This window comes from Saccostrea cucullata, unplaced genomic scaffold (genome assembly GCF_032062105.1).
Source record: "Saccostrea cucullata isolate Sc308-1 unplaced genomic scaffold, CSIRO_AGI_Scuc_v1 ctg4450, whole genome shotgun sequence".
Lineage (NCBI taxonomy): Eukaryota > Metazoa > Mollusca > Bivalvia > Ostreida > Ostreidae > Saccostrea > Saccostrea cuccullata.
Window position 1 is genome coordinate 38,763 of NW_026933569.1, and position 20,043 is coordinate 58,805.

The 20,043-nt window shown below is 31.1% G+C and overlaps 2 protein-coding genes and 1 pseudogene across 2 annotated transcripts; 2 read left to right on the forward strand and 1 right to left on the reverse strand.

The window, feature by feature from the left end:
• The first annotated feature begins 493 nt into the window (after positions 1-493).
• On the forward strand, positions 494-11,942 carry LOC134238676 (uncharacterized). The gene is made up of 9 exons (XM_062720796.1): positions 494-1,148; positions 5,656-5,827; positions 6,420-6,523; positions 7,372-7,500; positions 8,275-8,463; positions 8,767-8,906; positions 9,068-9,188; positions 9,412-9,765; positions 11,381-11,942. The coding sequence occupies exons 1-9, from the start codon at positions 1,088-1,090 to the stop codon at positions 11,749-11,751; spliced, it is 1,641 nt and encodes a 546-aa protein (XP_062576780.1). The 5' UTR covers positions 494-1,087; the 3' UTR covers positions 11,752-11,942.
• A 2,808-nt stretch (positions 11,943-14,750) lies between these two features.
• LOC134238677 (uncharacterized) lies at positions 14,751-16,306 on the forward strand. The gene is made up of 2 exons (XM_062720797.1): positions 14,751-14,987; positions 15,873-16,306. Exons 1-2 carry the CDS (start codon positions 14,909-14,911, stop codon positions 16,232-16,234), a joined length of 441 nt encoding a protein of 146 aa, XP_062576781.1. The 5' UTR covers positions 14,751-14,908; the 3' UTR covers positions 16,235-16,306.
• Positions 16,307-16,414: 108 nt separating this feature from the next.
• On the reverse strand, positions 16,415-19,415 carry LOC134238674 (uncharacterized; annotated as a pseudogene).
• Positions 19,416-20,043: the final 628 nt, after the last annotated feature.

The following is a 20,043-nucleotide window of genomic DNA, read 5'->3' on the forward strand; positions in this document are numbered from 1 at the left end:
AGTGCGCGTTTTACATGAACACAATAGCCCTTTTTATAAGACACTTTTATTTTTTGAACATTGCAAATTGGAGTCTACATACTATTATTTATTTTTTTTAAAAAAAGAATATAATATTGATATCTATTTATTATTTTTTTTTATCAATATTTAAATCTGAAATTGTATACGATAAAACGTGAATTTCGCTGGATGAGAGCTTAATTATCCCAGGTTTTCAAATCTTCATAGTCCTATTGTACAAGCTGGATGTAATTTGACTCGTTATTTACCAGTTCTGTAATATTTTTGTCTGTAATGAAACCACAAAAATATAATATATTAGAATTTTTTTTGAAATCTGGATAAAAATTTACATTACATTGTAATTTATGTGAAATCATTCCTAATTTATTTCTATATGAAATCGTTACTAATTACGTAATAAATTATGTTGAAATCGTTCATTTCCAAGGAGAAAGTTTTAACTACCAGATCGTCATTAGGAGCTATCTCCATTTACAAACAATGAGGTAATCGGAGAAATATATGATTGTCAAGCGATTTTAAGGGATTTAAACTCTCCAACACCTAGTTCGTATCTACGGCGGAGGCAAGCAACAACGTGAGTGCCTGGAATTGGAAAATTAATAATAATGCAGTTTTTTAAATCGATACATGATTTAAACCCGTCGCCTGAAAGAAGTCCGAAGGCTGGCTTTATCCTAAGATTAACTCATTGTTAGTTTCACCCAGGTTAATATATTTTATATATGTGTATTAATATTAGCAGATTATAGATCAATACACGTTGTGACATATACGGACATATTTGTTTCAATGTTCGCATGGATTTAGATACGTAAGCCTTCTTTAGCTGTTTATGGAATTAAGAAGGAAAACTTTTTATAGATGTCATCTAATTAATGTGTAGAAAAACATTGAACTGGTGAAGTACAAAAATGGCTTGACTCATTAAAAAGTGCCGAGGAGTAGTTCTTAATAACTTGCTTTATTTTAGTTCGTGATTATTTTTTTTTTCCGTTACTTTCGTTCCTTTCATTTGTGGATTTGTAAACCATAAGCAGTTCGGAGGTGAAAGAGGAAAATGTTATCTAGCTTTTCCTGGACATCACTTGCAATTTGTCTCATCTTCGTAAGATTATCAGGTACGTTTAACAATTTAAAATCAAATTCAAAATTTTATTTTTAACTTCCTCATGTGATGCTTTATCAAAATATATTTTATGTGCTGGAAAGAGGACTAAAACCGTTTTTGACAAAATATTTATTCATGAAGTAAGTCGCATGATAAAACTCACTCAGCATATGTTTAGCACAAAGATGATTGGGATTTCTTTTCAAGCATTTGCATTGGAATTACAAAGCACTCAGAAAAAAATTAAGAAAGATCATACAAGTAGTAAACATCGATTTAGGGAGGAATATCATTCTCTCTCTTTCTCTGATGGGACACATATCTCTAAATATCTAACATAAAATCTTAACATCTTTTTATTTGTTAAGTGATATTAATCTCAAAAATTTATTAATCTTTAATCTAAACAAATGTGAATTATGCTCTTAACAAAACAACATGAGTAAAAAAAGCTTCAATATTATGTATAATTTATAGTATAACAGGGCTTAGGCGAACAAAGATTAAGACTCTGACAAAATCTTCTATTCAACCATTTTCCATTTAAAATTCGAAAACCCATGGTTGGGAAAAAGTCGCACATAAAAAACATGAAAAGACAAGATCAAAATGACAAGGCATGAAATGCATTGTCAATTACTCTATTATTTATTTAAATATGCCAGTGAAAATAAATTTCAAAATGAAAACCAAATTGTCACTAGAAATATGATTTTATAAAAGACGAAAAACAAGAAAGAAATAGTGTTTTCCTTCTATGAAATATGGAGTAAAGGGAATAGATTATTTGTCATTGTCTTTTATGTATTTTTATTAAAAGACAGAAATCAAACGTATTACAGCATTATTTATATATTGAATAACTTGCTTGAAACCTTAGCCCTCATTTTCAATTAAAGTTCTAAAGGATATACAGACAAAAAGATAACATGGTTCTTGGAATTTCATATGCTAATATCAGAAATCGATTCAGCATACCGATTGAGTATAAAACAATTAAATTCTGATCTCTGTCCACTCAAAGTCAATCTGAGTAATGCACAAGTTTATTTAACCATTGATTCAATTTAATGAACAAACATAATGAACCCAAGTAACAAAATGGGGATTGTTCAATTTGTAAAGCGTTAACTTAACATTGATGAAATTCTCGTGTTTTCAAGCAACTATAGAAAATCTACATCCTATTTGCTGCAAATATAAAAACGATCAACCCATGGTGCCTGGGATATTTAATTCCAACGTGTACAAAAAGCGTACATTGATTTTCCCTCAGCTTTATCTTTTATTGAAATTTTCTCTTGATTTTTCAATTGGAAGAGACACGCTTCATTATAGATTGACAAGATGTTCTGTTTTAAGGCAAGTATGTGACTTGCATGATGACGATGCTAAAATTAAGATATGTTTACCACGAAACTGGCATACTGACATGTCAAATGAAAAGTTTAATAGATTTGTTAAGTGTAATAATTAAGCGTTTGCAAATACTCACATTATGCTAAAGTGCTCTTTAGCTTTGCTGAATTTTAAAAAATGCACTGTTTCTATATATTTTTAAAATATATATAATAATGTAAGCTTTTGTCTTCGGTAAGTAGACGGGATTAGGATGTAATGCTATTTATGTGAAAATAAGACAAAATCTCAAAAGCTTCAGACTCATTATGTTGAAACTTGACACTTTTTATGCTATGTTTTATTAAAACGTAATTCTGCGTCGTAAAATACATAAAGTGCACATTTTCTCTTTTCAATTGTTTGTATTCATACTTTACAACTTAACAAAGAACTCCAGGGTTGCATGTTTAAGAAGCATACATTTTATCAAAGCTTTTCATTGTGCAATTTCTAAATCCATTTGTCATTTTATAATCATTATGCATTATGCACCTTAGTGGATTTTGAAAGTAGACTATTAAACAATGTGATTAAATGGACAAGGCAAACACACGCACAGTTCTTATGTACGATATAAGATTTTAAATCCCATACGAAACCGTCATGATGTCATTGAAAAATGAAAACAAAATGCAATCAAAAATGCACCTGGCCCCAGGATCATGAAACAGACTTAGACATGTTAAACCTAAGTCACATTTTCAATCACCTGTAAAATGTTTCTTAATTATTGATCTTAAATTTGCAAATAACAGCACTTTCATGAATCAAAATTGAAACACATTTCAATTTTGATCTGTTTGCCTTCTATAAAATTTAAAAAAAGCGTGAGAATTTTGACTTAAGCATAAGATGTTTCATGATCCCGGGGTCAGGACTATAATAATCAGAACTCTATTCTCTGTCATGAGAGGTAATTTTAAACCATTTTGTCTGAGGACAAAGTTAACTTAGCTAGCATTTTAAAACTTTGGTCTTTAAGAGTTGATCTTAAGACTGAATATTAATGTTTTACACACAATTGCAGAAAAGAGTTCTCTATCGAAAATAAGTAGAATCACTTATTTGAAGACTGTAATTTATTTTTCATTGAATTTTGATCTGCTCGTGAACTCTGAGTTAAATGACCAAGGACTTCTGACAAAATTGGCCATATTTTGTACACCAAATATTCATACATATAAATCAATTATATGTATATTAAAAGTTAAAAAACTTGCTTATTGCCTTATTTTGTATGCATGCCTTGAAGTATAAATTTTGGGCCATTTCTTGCGAAAGTAATGAAAATTGCATGGTTTTCTGGCAACTTATACAAGAATTCTGCTGTTATGAAATTTAAACTGAGAACCCCAGTTTTCCCTCCCCGATGATGAAAACAGTATACATGTATGAGTAATGCAAAAGATGAAGAAAACGAACAGTGATAAATATATAAAACACATTAAAAGAATACAAACATATCAAGAGGGCATAAAACACGAGTCCCTGCAAATTGCAGAGGTAGGATCAGGTGCCATGAGTTTTGTTGATTGAATAGAGTTCTTAATGTCCATAAGGAGGTTACATAATTATTATTGCCTTGTATTCAGTAGGTAGACGTTTCAAATCATTTTCTCTAAAAAAAAAAAACACCAAAAAACTTTTGATTAATTTCGATTTATCTAGTGACATTTGCAACATGACAACTGAAAAGACCAAACAGTTATATTCTAAAATATATGTATTGTAAGAAATTTTTTAAATCAAGAGATGCAGTTAACAATATGGAATTTAGAAAGAAAATAATCTGTGAAAATGTATTTCATTGTTTTCGAAGTGAATATGAAATTTTTAAAGAAAAGAAAATTTAAGCCATACGGCTATTATTGCTTTTGTAGCAGATTTTATAATTATGGCATGCAGTAATACTTCAGATGTAGTTTACACAAATTGACCCATTAAACTTTGGAGGTGGTCAGGTGAAGGGATTTAATTACCCTATATAATTTGCAATAAAGTTTAAATAGTACCACCCCGGCGATTTTAAAGATTCATAACAAAATAAAAAGGAAATGATGTGACACTCCTGCATTTTTAAAAGAACAATGTAAATTGAAATAGATTTGTTCCAAAAGTAAAGCAATTGACATTTTGGGTACATTGTGTTCTTGCAAATTCTAACTGCATTAAAGAATTCTTTTGAGAATGACAACATATTAAATAACCTCTGAAGTTAATAAGAGCTAACTAAAAATAATTTTTAACATTTACTGAAATTCACAATGCCTCTCATCTTCATGTTTTAGATAAAATATTCCAGTGGATTATTTTAATATAACACTAGGATGCAGCATTCCATAAAATCGTTTAGCTGATAGTATTTGATTGCAGAAAAACTCAAATTTTGTGGCAAGTAATTTAGACCTACAAAGGTCATTATAGATATATAATAAATATAAAAAAAATAAAGATACCTCTCTGCAAAGGCTGAAATAAATTTTTTTTTTAAAAAAGTGCTAAAGAGAGATTGAAAAAATTCCCTAATTGGGTTATTTTTAGTTTAATCATGAAATATGGAAATTACAGACGGTATTCAAGCTCACAAATTCATTCAAGCAATGCCAATAAAGAGCTGAGTAAAGTCTGACCTCTAAATCAGCAGGGATTGGATCAGGTGCCATGGAGGAGTAATTAAGTAAACCAAGCCGACTGGTCACAATATCCGTGTGCTCCTTGTCAGGAACAGGGGAAAATTCCGTAGACTTAATTAATATATACATGTAGATTGTATTTACTTACAAATCATTGTCGACCAAAGGATTTGCGAAATGATGACTGCTGATATTCTTGTTTCATCAAATTGATAGTCAAAAGCTTACCTTGTTCATGAAATTGTTCGTACTTAGAGTCATGCTCTTGCGCATCTTGTCAATTGAGAAAATATACTAGTACCCTATTTGAGGCGATCAGTGTATACTACCACATACATGTAAGTGAGGGAGGTTGACAAGTGAAAAAATGAAGTCATTACGTTTATCACGAAGTGTTATAGTTAGGTGACCATTTACGTTTTTTGTAGTAAAAAATCCAAATATGATGATTTGAAATAACTTTCTTGATTTCTTTTTTTTCAGAAAGCGCCTGCACATTTCCATCAGAGATAACGGGCGATTGGTACAGCGCTTATAAAGGAAAACTGTCATTCAATTCTACCCATTTAACGGGATATCCCATTTACATGTCAGCCGCCGTGCAATCATTAGATTTTGAGTGCTACATAAACAGTGATAGAAAATATCTGTTAAGGTATTTGTGAAAAATAGGTTTGCATTTTTATAAAGGAAGATTTAAATTATGTTTTACTATGAATCAAAAAATGAAAGATCACATAAAGAAAACACATTTAATGATTCCGACGATATTGGAATTTTTCAAGATCAAGTGCGCCATGATTACATAATGTTACTGCGAGCTAATATATGCAATATCATTGTATGATTAGGTTGGTGATAGCACATAATAATTAAAATGTGGATTTTGTGGGGTAGTTAAAATTGAATTTCTTAACTCCAACGCCAGTCGAAAAAAGACCATGAAATATTTTATATTCAACAAAATCCATGGTATTAATATTTCAAATTATACAATCCAATACTAAACACATTTAGCAAAACTTTGCACATTATTTATTACTATGGTTAAATTCACATCCTATAGTTTAATAGGTTTAATAATTTGACATGAAAATAAATGGGATTAAAAATAATCGATAATTAGTTGTCCAGTGTAGTATGAAGCATCAATTGTAAAAGATTTGTGAATTTTCAAGAATTTAAAAAAAAAAATGAATAATTGCAGATAAGGTTATCTTATCTCATTTTTAAAATCCTTATTTTAGAGCAACAGAGACAGCCCTTGTGTTTGGTCAATACATTCGTGGTTATTTATGTGTAGAACTATGGAGAGTTTCCAGTACAAAGTATTACTATTACCACGGAACAAGTAAGTAAAACAAACTCAGTATCATATACGGTTCATGAATGAGCATGATTATATTTCAGCTGGTATCAAAAAATCAAGGTAATAGTTTCTATGACTTTTTTTGTTGAGTTTACAATAAAACATGACTTGGCAACGTAAGTCATAGACTTGAAATTCAATTTCCTTTTATCTTAAGTTTATAATCACAATTTAACTAATCAATATTTTCTAAAAAGCCATCAGTTTGACCAATAATGACAATATATTTGGTCGTGTGGATGCCGTGACGGTAGACCTTACAAGCGCTTGTAATGAAGTTGAGCCCTACAGTACTGGAAAATTTATTACATTAGTCAAGGACGGTATGGAACTCCTTGCCTTACACCTGAAACTAATTTTATCTCGCAACTACACCGTTTGATAAATAATGTCCCGTTTCTTAAATGCAGAGTTTGTTTATGACACTAAACAATGATTACCACGTATTAAAAGGATACTGAAATGTTTTTACTAATGTTCATACACTTTGAATCATCTTGTATGTCATATGAGTTTTTAATCAGCGATATCAATTTCACTCACACCTACATTATATAAGTGATAAAAAGATAAATACCGAGCATTTCTTCATTGCTATGTTTCAAAGAAAATTTTGAGTCCTTAATTGGTATTCCAAGACGTGATTTTCCAGAACTTAACGTCGATCGAAACTTTAGAAGAAGAATACTGAGAGGTTACTTTCAGGCATCAAAACGCTTTTAAATGGGTCTAACGAACTTAGAAAAAAAAAACTTTGTAGGAGAATACTAAAACATGTTTTTCAGGCGCAATAAATCTTTAAAGGTTTAATGATTTTTATTGTCATTTAGCAATATCTCCTACCAACAACGACCACGTTAAAGGAGTTATTGATATTCTTAAAAATGGAACGTTAGCGGAGACTTGTGATATAGCAGAACCGTACAACACGACATCATTTGTAATGCTTGTCAAAGATGGTAAACATCGGCAAATATACATAGTTTTTGCGTATTATTTTGTGTTGTGAAGAATTTGTTTTCTCTATACAAAATATCTATTGTTGTCCCCTTATAATCTGCTGTTATCTGGCAATTTTTACCTCTTTTCCTACCTTTAGCTCAATTTGATTATTTTGAATCTCCAAACACGTTTTTGGTATAGTTGAAAAATTGCACGTGGGCATTTGAGCACTTTATACACTGCATTTGTCATATTATTTTCATGTATGTGATACCTTTTTTGATAAAGCCTGCACAATGTGATTTTTGCATCATTTTCTTCTTGTTTTGTTCACGGCTCTTGATTTTGTTTTTATGTGCTAGATATTTGTCAGCATTCACTTTGAGCGAAAAGCACATGCACAATTAATCAAATGCAGATCCAAAGGTGAGAGAATGTTATTTGAATATTCCATTATATGTTTAAAGAAATTATCAATTTACTCCTCAAAATTGAATTAAATATGTAACTTTTATCATGCAAGTGCAATAAAGAATAGAATTTAGATTTACTGCGGTAAATAAAAAAATAATAAATCTGCGTCTGTCACAGTAATAATAAATTTAATGCATGAATTAATTGAACAAACAGTCATAACTTGTGATAACGATAAAAGCAAAAATCCAAAAAGTGTTTTTGGTCGAATTATAATATTACTTGTCAGAAGCATTATCCAGCAAATAACTTATGAATACTAATTGGCATTAAAATAAGATTTATGTTAAAACTTCAGTGTACCTTTCTTACATTAGGTACAATTACGACGGGAGCCTCAGAGGCTACGTGTGCGACTGATCTGTTGGCTTCATATAGCTCTGTTTCAATAACCGACTCTACCGGAAGTACGTCATGTTCCAGTAACACAATGGATGGCTGTACCGACAGGACAGAGATGAGGTTCACGTATGACGGTGGATGTGGAAACACACATAAATTTTCAAGTAAAATCAATTTTACATCTTTTAAGGTCTATATTATTAGATTTATTTCGAATATGTCCTGAGAGACAATATTTTACTACTTACGTCATACAAATTACTCTATACATATTAAAATGGAGAAAAATATATTATACTACAATATTAACCAAAATTTTTCAGTTTAATATATTCAAAAACAAAATTTTCTTTCTTTTATCTGTGTGTTGGGTCGATTCATTGAACCTGGTAGTATTAGAAATGGATGTTAAAGGATCTTTTTTATTTGAATTATTATTGAAGAAGTAAATTATTGTCATATTGTAGCTGGTGGTTTCTGGACCTGCATGCATAGTATAAGTAGCGGAGGAAGCACCTACCTCTCGCTCTGGAACAATGATAGTACAGTTGTTGGGACCACGTCCTACGCATACACGTCTGGAGTAAACTACCAGTTTGCCTGTTTAGTAAGTATCACGAGTCATATAATTACAACCAAAACAAAAAGTTAGTCTAATTTCAATTTCTTTATTCGTCTGTTGATACATAGGTTTACCGTTTTGATAGTCTTATTTAAAGCAAGTTAGTCCTTTCCTGTTCTGATATGCATGGGTATATTGTTTTGCAGGTTATCAGTGGTGTGTCCGCCTCCATGTTCCCAAACTATTGCTCAGACAGTACACAGACAGCATCCACAGTGTCATCTCCAGGTCTGACAATGTCATTTACAGGAGCTACTCAGACTTGTTGTAAGTAATTTACATTACCTTTGCATGCTGTTACTCTTAAAATAGTTCCTCTTTGTATCATACGTGTATAATAATACTAAGCAACATATATTGGCGCTGCTTTTATTATTTATAAGAATGCATTAAGATAATAAACCATAGTAATGTAAGTGATTTTTATTTCAAGAAACAAAGAACATCTCCAGCAGGAGAATGTCTATAATGCTTTAGATCTTACTTTCAGATGATGAAGTAGAAGGTGGATCAAGTGCTGTGTACTACATCACAATAGTATTAGGTGCCTTATTTATCATAGCCTTAATTATATTGATTATTATTCTGAAAAAGAAAGGCTATTGTTCTCTTGACAAATGCAAAAAGCAGCGACCCAGTTCACCAGAAAGCAGTGTGGAGCAGGGAGAACACGTGACTAACACAGTGTTCAGAATGAACAAATTAGATCCAATCCCAGGATTCAAAGCAAAGAGGCCACTTCGAATTGGGCCAATTGTGGAGCCTAATCTCGACATCCTTCCAAAGGTGGAGCCCCTGTATGCGTTGTCAGACAAGAAGGACACCAGTAAACCTGCAAGACGAGGTTCGCTATCCAGTCTATTCACTTGTGATGTTTCTGCATTTTTAATTGATAGACATATTCCTCCACCTGAAACTGTTAAACGTAAAACATAAAGTCTTATCTGTTGTTCACTTTACATACGTTGAATATTTTTAAAATGTTAAAGAATAACTATATTTGGAGCTTATTGCATTAATTATATATAATACTAATTTTGTGGATACTGTGTTTTTACTGTGCCATGCCTATCACTGTACTAACTTTTTTCTAACATGTGTGAATATGTAGTGTTATAGAGGATCAATCATCAACTGTCTTTCTATGTATAATATACAATACTAGACATCAACTGATTGCCTAAATGTATGTATTCCATTTTCCATTTTAATCATCTCATTCACAGTACGTAACAATGCAATAACTACATTTTTATTTATGAATTATTTAATGAATAAGATAAATATGCAATAGTGAGTATTCATGTGAGAGAGAGAGAAGGAAAAAGAGAAAGAAAGAGTACTATATAATTTTAATATATTCTTTTAATTTATTATTATTGAGTTACACCTCTTTGTCCTATTTCAAAAGCATTTCCTTGATTTGGATATTTAGTATGTGTATTCCTTTAAACACATTGTCCTTTAAGTTTCCAATAATTTTCAACGAGGAAAGTCATGCCGATTCCTTCCAAACCATTCTACCTTCTTCGACCCAAAGATGCCACACTATAGCTCAAATGATCCATTCCTATCTAATGTAATACAAATTAATAAAATACGTCTCAAACTTTGGTATTGTAGGACTAAGGGAAATCCATCGTTCAGAAGACCGCTTTCTTTACCATTCATACGATCAGTTATATCGTTCATTTGAGAAACTATACAGTTCAGCGGAGTCTGTCTATTATAACGGAGTCGTCTGTGAAAGTCCTAATTACGCAAACTGTGCTTCCGCGATAAGAGAGAGTCCCATTAACGAAGAATCGAAATAAATGAGCTGTACAAATTCAAGCTGAAATTGACTTTAATTTAAACGACCATATCTGTCAAATCATTTTGTGTATATATAACACGTTTTGTTTCTATTTATTTGTTTAAATATGTTTTTATTCGTTGTTTTCGTTGTTGTAGAGTATATAGCTATTATACACTCTCTTAGTGGGTATATGCTTTCCCCGGACTGACTGTGTTGAGTTTGACAATTTAGAATACATTTAGTTATGAGCTGTGTGGTGTGTCAAGGAGTTTCGTTTTATGCTTTGATCAAATGATTCACGGGTCATTTAATTAAGCTAATTAACTGTGATATAAAGAATTGTGATAAAAAATGTGATACATGTTTTAAACTATGTTGTGATAAATGCAATAAAGTTTGTTCTCAAAAACTAACACGATTGTTTGTGTCGATGATTAACACCACATGCTTACAGCTTATTTAGTTTCACGTCACTTGATTAGAACTGTAGAAGTCAGAATCTTCTGACCACGCTGTCATAGCAATAGTTCACAGCACACATAGTAACTGGAGCACCTCTCTGCACGGTGAGTTAAATTCTGATCTTCTTTTAACTAATCAATGTCATCAACAACAATTCGCGCATGCGCAATGAATTAAAAGATTTATTTTCCATTTGCAGACGATGATACAATATCTGTGGACAGCGTAGATGAGGACAATCCATTTAATTTCTACAATATCGCTAAGTTCGTGCTTCTTCCCAAAATTGTCTCCAAGAAGAGTTTTGATGTTGGAGCTCTTGCAGATCCGAAACGAAACACACTTCACGATATCTTAGAGATAAAGAAATCAAAACTTAAAAGAGAAAGCAAGGCTTCCGAGGAGCAGGAGAAAAAAGAGGACAAAAAGGAGGAAAAAGACAAAGAGAAGGACAAGGAAAAGGACAAGGAAAAGGAGAAAGACAAGAAAAAGACAACAGGAAAACCAAAGCTTGAAAAACAAAGTTCGAAAGAACCTGGGAATAAAAATCGTAAAATGTCTAAAAAGTGAACAAATGTTCATATGCATAGTATGAATTAGATGTATAAATGGCAAAATGTGTAATCCAAGACATTGTTTTGGTTTTTGAATGAATGACTACTTGAGATGTTAAATATGGTTAATTTGTTAATGTTTTAGGGGAATGTTGTTATTTTATTATTTTTAACTTTAATAAGACACATTGGTGCAATTGTATATATAATATTAATTATGCTGAAGGATATATCACACGGTATCAACTTCAGTTTCCCTTTGCGAATCATCTGATATATGAATCATCTGTACAAAATTTCAATTCCAATTCACTTTGTGTTCGTCTTTTCTTTTTTTGTATTTTTATTGCTTGTAATATATACATGAGTTCAGATTTACAATGTATTTACGATTTGGATGGTTTAAGTTTTACAATTTTGCCTAAAATAGATACCTTATTCCAAAGGGGAGAGGGGTCTGGGAATATTCAATGCTTATGTGTGTACTCAATATTTCAGGACATGTGGGAGTAACATATACAATCGCATTGAACAATTTTTTGTCCGTTTTAAAAGGGTCAGATTAAAACAAATAGGCGAAATGGTCTCTAGATGGCTTCAATGAGACCTTCAGTATTTCCTTTTTTTATCTTTCGAACTTATGATCTTATATGTCACCAACACAAAAAAAAAACATATTTGCCAGAATTTGGAATTATATATGGATGATTTTTTGGCAAACGTTCACGTTCTCTCTGATGTAATCCAAGTAATGCAACTAAAGTTTTCTTTTCTGGTTGATGGTACTATGTACGATTATCAAGGCCAATCCCCTTTGTCAAACTACATGGAACCTCAAGGTTAAAAGATTCTAAATTTGGAATTTTAATAAACTTATTTTGATACACTGTTAAAGTCAGGGACTGTCAAAATCGTCTGGTCAAAATACAAATTGTAACTTGAAAGGTATTTTGAACGCAAATCTATATGTTCTTTAAGAAATAAGAAAAGGTGTTCCGATAAAGTGTAATATATTTTGGAGACTTCGAAAGAATTCTCTCAGAACGTCTATCTATTTATTTGTACTCATAAAAGGATGGCTTATTTTTCGTCTATGTGAAGAAGTTTCTGACAAGAATTTTCAGATGGACCCTTTTTGCTCTTCATGGAGCCGATTGTTTGTTACATTGTTGTTTTTATGAAGCTAATTTACCTTTCATATGAAATGAATGAATATAATAAAGTTGGCGACTTCATTTTTTTGTTATATATATATTTTTAATTTAAACAATATTTTATTATGAATAAACATAATTGGATTGGACAGCAGGCACTGCCTATATAAGTCCTTTCCACGATACAAGATCAAGTCATACATGTAGAAGTAAATATTATTAATATAACATTGAAAAATATAAATATATACATGCATATATTCAGTAGAAATGCGTATGACAAGGCAAATTAAGGAGAATAAAAAAAGAGAAATATATGAGCTGATGATATAATTTAGATTTATTATATTTTGACCAAGGAACATTTCAAGCAGAAAGCATTTGTAAGATATTTAGTAAAGTAAATATCATATACAATAATGATATAATTTAAATTTGTTATATTTTGACCAAGGAACATTTCAAGCAGAAAGCATTTGTAAGATATTTAGTAAGGTAAATACCATATACAAAGAAGAAAATGCTTCTTTCTTCTCCTTCAACAATTTATTTTAAAAAGTTTCATATTATACTCAATGTTGCACTGTTCTAAATACTAGAAGCGGTGTAATTAAGTCACCTTTGGAGTACGTTATATGTTGTTCAAGTAAGCTGCCCTGGGGAGCTGTTAAAAAGTCTGCTTTTATATTTTGCTGATTGTATCACGACCCTTTCGAGAATTTTTAATTTGAGCCACAACTACATGCTGGTAGAGTGCTGCAAATTTATTGGCATCCAGATACATTGAGTATTGATGGATCTTTTTCGTGTTCGCGCGTACTGCATCAGGTTATATCTCTTTCTAGGTTTCTAGGACAATTAATCGTCCGAAGGACTACACTCCATTTTCCGATATAGGATTCGAACCTGAGACGTAAGGACTCCTTACACCAAGACTCTTGACCAAACGCTCTAACCACAGCGCCAAGCGGGCGATTACGTCTGCTCTTAAATATTCAAACTGAATGAGTAAATTCTTTAAATTCATGCATTCTAAAAATACTTTACAGATTAAATGTAAGCAATGAGATCTGATTCAAGTAAACAAATTTAAATAATAGAAAAATATGTTTAAAATTGTAAGCTGAATACATAATAAACATATGGAAAATAACCTACATAACCAAGTTAAACTTATTTAAAAATAATCTACATGCCATTATATAATGTTCGTGGCTATTAATTGATTTCATTAAAGCGGAGTCTACGTTCATTTTTAAGTTACAAAAAAAATTGAAAACATCTCTCTTTTTCAATTGTTTCATCATTGATTCACATTTTTAGTTTATATATTCAAAAGCAATACCAGGGATGACATAATGCTAGTCATCTTTAGACTGCAAATGGTACGACACTATCAAACGGAAAAGAATCATTATTTATACTGACAATTTTTATTATAAAGGAGAAATCAAAATGTCTGAAATGTAAAAACATGTAAATATTTGTAGGTAGAAATATCAACAAACAAGTTATACAAGTAAACATCTTTTTTGCACTGTACAGATATATCTACCCTATTTTTTTTTCAACCTTGTAAGAAACAAAATTTTGACATTTTGAATATTGAATCGTATTCGATCAACTTAAAACATGCCTTAATACACAGTGTAGTTTACTTAATTCTGGTTATCTTAATCCGCTCAATTATTGCTAGAGACTGTGTTTACCTTTAAAAGATTAAATTCCTTTAACGTAACAATTAAGCACACTAAAACATTCATCATGCCAAAATAATGGTAAGTTTTCTTAGTTTCCTTAGATCTCAGAACGATTCGTCTTTTGATTGATTGTCTGCTTTTCATAATTTAATGTATTATATTCCAGTATGATGGATAGAACTTTCAATAAATGTATTTGAATTACTTCCAGGGGGATTAAATAGTTTCTGCAGTGCATTAATTGCACAGATCAGTATTCTTCCTTAAACTGGGAAATGTTGTTGGATGTAGCTCGGGAAAGGTTGGCATCAGAGAGACCATGGGCAACTCACAAACAAGACTTCCGAATTCCGGAATAATTCAGTCTACTCGATCAACAGCATACTCAAGCTCCATAGGTAAGTCAGAAAAATTAAAAAAAATCGATTTACTAAAAGTTGGATGACATTTTTCGTCTTTTACTGATACAAAGACCTGAAAAATATACCATTCTGTATAGTAGAACTTATTGACTTATTGATACTTTGTAAGAAAGAAGTTTCTTTTCTGCACTGAATGTGTTTTCCATGAAACGGAACATCATCTTCATTGTACGATGTACCAAAAGGCAATGCATTCAAAATTGACAAGGGTGTTATATTGCATCTAGATTTTCCGTTAAACGGAACATCATCTTCATTGTACGATGTACCAAAAGGCAATGCATTCAAAATTGACGAGGGTGTTATATTGCATCTAGATTTACCTCTAATATTCCAAATAATTAACATTTGGGGTGCAAAATTGTATTCAAAATCAATATTAAATATTGTCAAGGGAAAAGTAATTATTTGATCTATCTGATGATTTAATTTATTTTGTTCAAACAAAAAATAGTGAGAGAGACAGAAAAAAACTTTACATTGTTGACTGAAGTGGTGGACATTTCATTCAAATGATGAAAAATTAAATTTGCAGTAAGCTTAAATTTTACAATTCACTTCAATTGTTCCACCTGACATGTAGCCTACAATGTAAGATTTCCATTTTATTTATTAGCATTATTCAGATCTGAATTGCCTATTATGTTAGAAAAATCTGTCCGTTAGACGCAAAAAACTGACAGATCCATTATTTTATTTTTAAATGAATAAATCAGATATCGAATTGAAAATGTGTTTCAATAGCTTTTTTTCTGTCGCGCGTTTGAAAATAAATGAACATTTTTTCCAGCAACTTTTACAGTTTGTTCTCAGTGGATCTAGGAAAACTGTATATATTTTGTAAACATTATTCCATTGCAGATTATGACACGGTTTCTCTAGATAGTGACAGTGACACAGATTTGCCTTTCCGGTTCAGTTTCACTCGATTGTCCAATCTCCCACCTTTACCCGGTGTTCATCCTCTAGACTATAAAGCCTACTTACAAGCACCAAGTACATCTACGGTCAGCACAAAGCAATCTCAACGCACCATCAAATATGGACGACAGACAACTTTTCATTTGCCATTAATTTCAAACCATGTTTCTGGTTATCAGCAAATGCATCCCGGAGGTATTGTTACAGTGAAGGAAAAACCTAAGGAAAAGAAAAATTCTAAGAATGGAAGGAAAAAGAAGAAAGGAACCAAGAAGAAACGGAAAGGTTTTCAAAAACGTTAGAAGTCTGTACGTTGGATTTTTCAATTTGATAAATAAATGTAATATCGACTCAATGCTTTGAATTTGAATTTATTTCAGTGGTATTTTTAAAAATAATATCTACATGTATGCAGTAGATACTGAAAGACCAACAAAAGTTCATTCTAACTAAAGAAACGTGTATAAGGACCAATCGTCTATTTTATAGACATTTGATGTATGAAAAGTACAACTTGATATACATAATAATATAATCATATAAATAAGTAAATAGTTACTGTTGTTTCTGTAGGTGCAAAAGTTATCAAAATTGAATTAATTAACGATGAAATCAACTGTAAAATGGCATGTTCAAATATTTTTTAAAATCAAAATTACCTTATAGTTTGCAACATATTATAACTTTCAAATTCAAAGTGATTAAAATGAAATCGAAATTTATACTAATATTTTTGTGTTTCTAAAGTATCCGTAGAATTAGCTGCAATGTCGGAGAAAGTAGCTTTCTCGGTTTGTTGAGGAGGCTTCTTTGTGAAGAAATCCCACATTTGTTTTCGAAAGAATTTGATGATGATAACAATAAAACCGATGATTATGATGATGCAGACAACAATGGCAAAATAGATGGCCCAATTTGTGGAACTCTTTATCTTTTTGGGGGAGTTTGCATGTCCCGTTCCCCTATTAGGTGGAGGGGCTGCAAAACAAAATTATTTATATCTATTAGTAAATATATTAGATAAGCCAATCTGTATCTACAATGTACTTATAATAAAATAATTATACATATAAGATCGAATTTTAATTCTTTTTTTTAGAATTTCAACTAGGTCTTTAGTTTGACGTGGTATTTTGACAAATGATAATTTTAAAATGACCGCTTCTATGCAACCCTCCATTTGACACAAGAAATGACGGAGAAAAAAATTTATTTTGTAAGGTATATTTACCTGGTGTGGTTGGTCGACAAATTTCTGAAAAAGACGTAGAATTAAAAGTAATTCATCAATAATAAAAAATACTTTTATATAAATTTCTATTGATACAACATAACATTTATTCAAAATAAAATTGATCTTCACCATGAATTTCTTTTGACTTCAGGGTGAGAAATTCTGTATTCTTTGAGGCATCTGTGCATGTATCATTAAATAACCGAAAAGTTGCAGAGGATTCGTTATGGGTGATTTCCTATAATGAAAACTAACTCATTAAATTAAAATATTTTAATCTAATTAATTTCAGACAAATCGGCTGCATTTATTTTGTTAGACTTAAAACATTATTTTGAGATGGAATTTAAAGTAAAAAATATATACTAGTATACAAAAAAACGTGCATCTATACGTTATTTTACTTATTTTTGAGTTTGGTAATCACAACCAAAAACTTCTGATTTATAATTAATCTTGAAAACAAATTATTTATATTTCATACTCACAATACAAATAAATCCATGGTCTCTTTTTGATATAGAGGCAGTATCAGCTGTCCACGTATACAAATATGTGACGTCATTTTCCGTTTCATGAAACAGACAATTCACAGAAAGGTTATCTGAAAATGTTTAACAAAAACAACAAAATATTAGTAGCCGGTAATATTAATTATCATTACTGGGATTGGTACCATATAATTAGATTTAAAAAAATGTGTATAAAGAAGATGAAGTTAACAAACATCATTGATCTAAAAAAAAATAAATCTATGAATAATATTTGTACATAAACACACCCCTCCCCCTGAAAATTAATAGGTGGGATCATGTGCCAAGGAGGAGTAAGCATCGATCTCCGTTTACCGACTATACTCGCAGTAAGCCCTATGTTTCGAGCAAGTTGACGAAACCTTCCAAAGTCAAATTTGGTGTAAAAAAGGCCTATTACTTGAAATTAGCATGAATCGGTTCAGGTGTCAAGAAAAGAGATATTTCATGCAAAAATATTTTGAAGTATGTCCTCTGTACCTGGTATATGGATACTGGAATGGCAAGATGGACTTGTGATAGTGAGCTGCGTGTTCTTCAGACAACCGTTGACACTACCATTTACACAAACGTTTTCCATACCATTTTCTTCGGAGTTAAGGTTTACGAAGGATTTCCGCAAAAAGTTGGGACATTCGATACTTACTATATCTGCAGTTGAAACTATTAAAAGAAAACAATTGTATTTTTTTGTCTTAAAATTTATAAAATATTTTAATGCTATTAATATTTTTGTTACATTAATGTCGAACCCTGTAATGTGCAATTTTTGTGACAGGGTCTATTTCAGTACTTCGTGGCTAAAGTACTTTCTAGATTTTTAAAAAATAATTTTCTTTTATTTTACATTTTGTTAAATCGTATCTTAAAACTATAATGGCGGTGAAATATTCTTCAATATTAAGTAACTTAAAAACAAAGTTAACATTTCTTACCATTTTTAATTAAGCTATACATGTTGTCGGTTGTCTTGGGAAGACTGCACACAACATCCATAGATACGTTTACAGGATTTGAATAAGCATACACATTCTCCTTAACTGTGGAGTCTAGGGGTGTCTCAACATAATAAATATAATTGTCAGATCTCACTCGTTCAAAACTAAGGCAAACAAACACGCTGACTTCCATAGAAAACACGTTGATATCTCTCGAAGATCTATAGCAAGAAAAAAAATCATATCATGTTTTTAAAACAGATAGTAATCGTTGCTGCTGTAGATGTCAAAAGAATATCAAAAATCATATAAAAATTCGAATAACAACTTATATGTAGTACTGAAAACCTTGCATAAGCATTTGATTAATTTGATTTACATGAATATATTTACAGATATCTCATAGGTCACAACATTATTCCATGAAAATAAAGAAAGATATGAAAAGGGAAAAATATAATTACTTGAGAAGATAGTATGTTCCATTATTTTCTGAACAGAGGAAGTCAACTGACGTCACTCCTGGTAAAATGACGGGGTAATCATAAATAACAGACTCGCCGAATCTGAGGAATCCCTTGTCAGAACTGATCCACGCTCCTCGTTAATATCCGCCGGGAACTGACATGACGATGCAGAAATCGCTAGAAAAATAATTCATTGGAACATTTTACGGCACTGTGAGTGATTGATTTTGCAGACTCTTTAAACAAACAACATTGATTCCGATTTGTGTCAATATCAATTATCCTTTACAATGCTCCACAACTGGTTTCATTGTAATATAAGGAATGTTTAAATATATTCTAATAGCCATACACATGGACACCAATATTTACAATTCCACTATTTTAAATAGAAATTAAAATTAAACGTACTTTTCAAAATCGATAAACCTGAAGGTTTTTCTCACAAAATACATGTAGTTCTAGCAGAAACTTAAAATAATTTTTTGTGGAGTTCCTGAGAGAGAGAGAGAGAGAGAGAGAGAGAGAGAGAGAGAGTTACCTGTAATATTTACGAAAGCAAGCAAGAAAATAAACCACTTCATTCTATTCTGCATTTTCTTTCAGTGATCCTGGGATAAGGAGTATTGATTTCCCTGGTTTATTACATTATGCATGAATTGGGCGACCTTTAAAATGAAAAAAGTCTATGAATTCATACTCTTTTAAGATAACAGAAACCTATACCTGATTGGTAAGGCAACTCAAGGCACAATTAACAATAGGTAGCGAATATAACTACTAAAATATCTAGAAAAAAATTACTCATTATATTAACCGAAGTAATCTCGATAAACACACTTTCCTTTGTTCAACAATGTGTTGTGACATAAACCAATATTAAAAGAATATTTACCTTCATAAATTCTGAAAATATGCATCACAAATCCATGGTTTAGT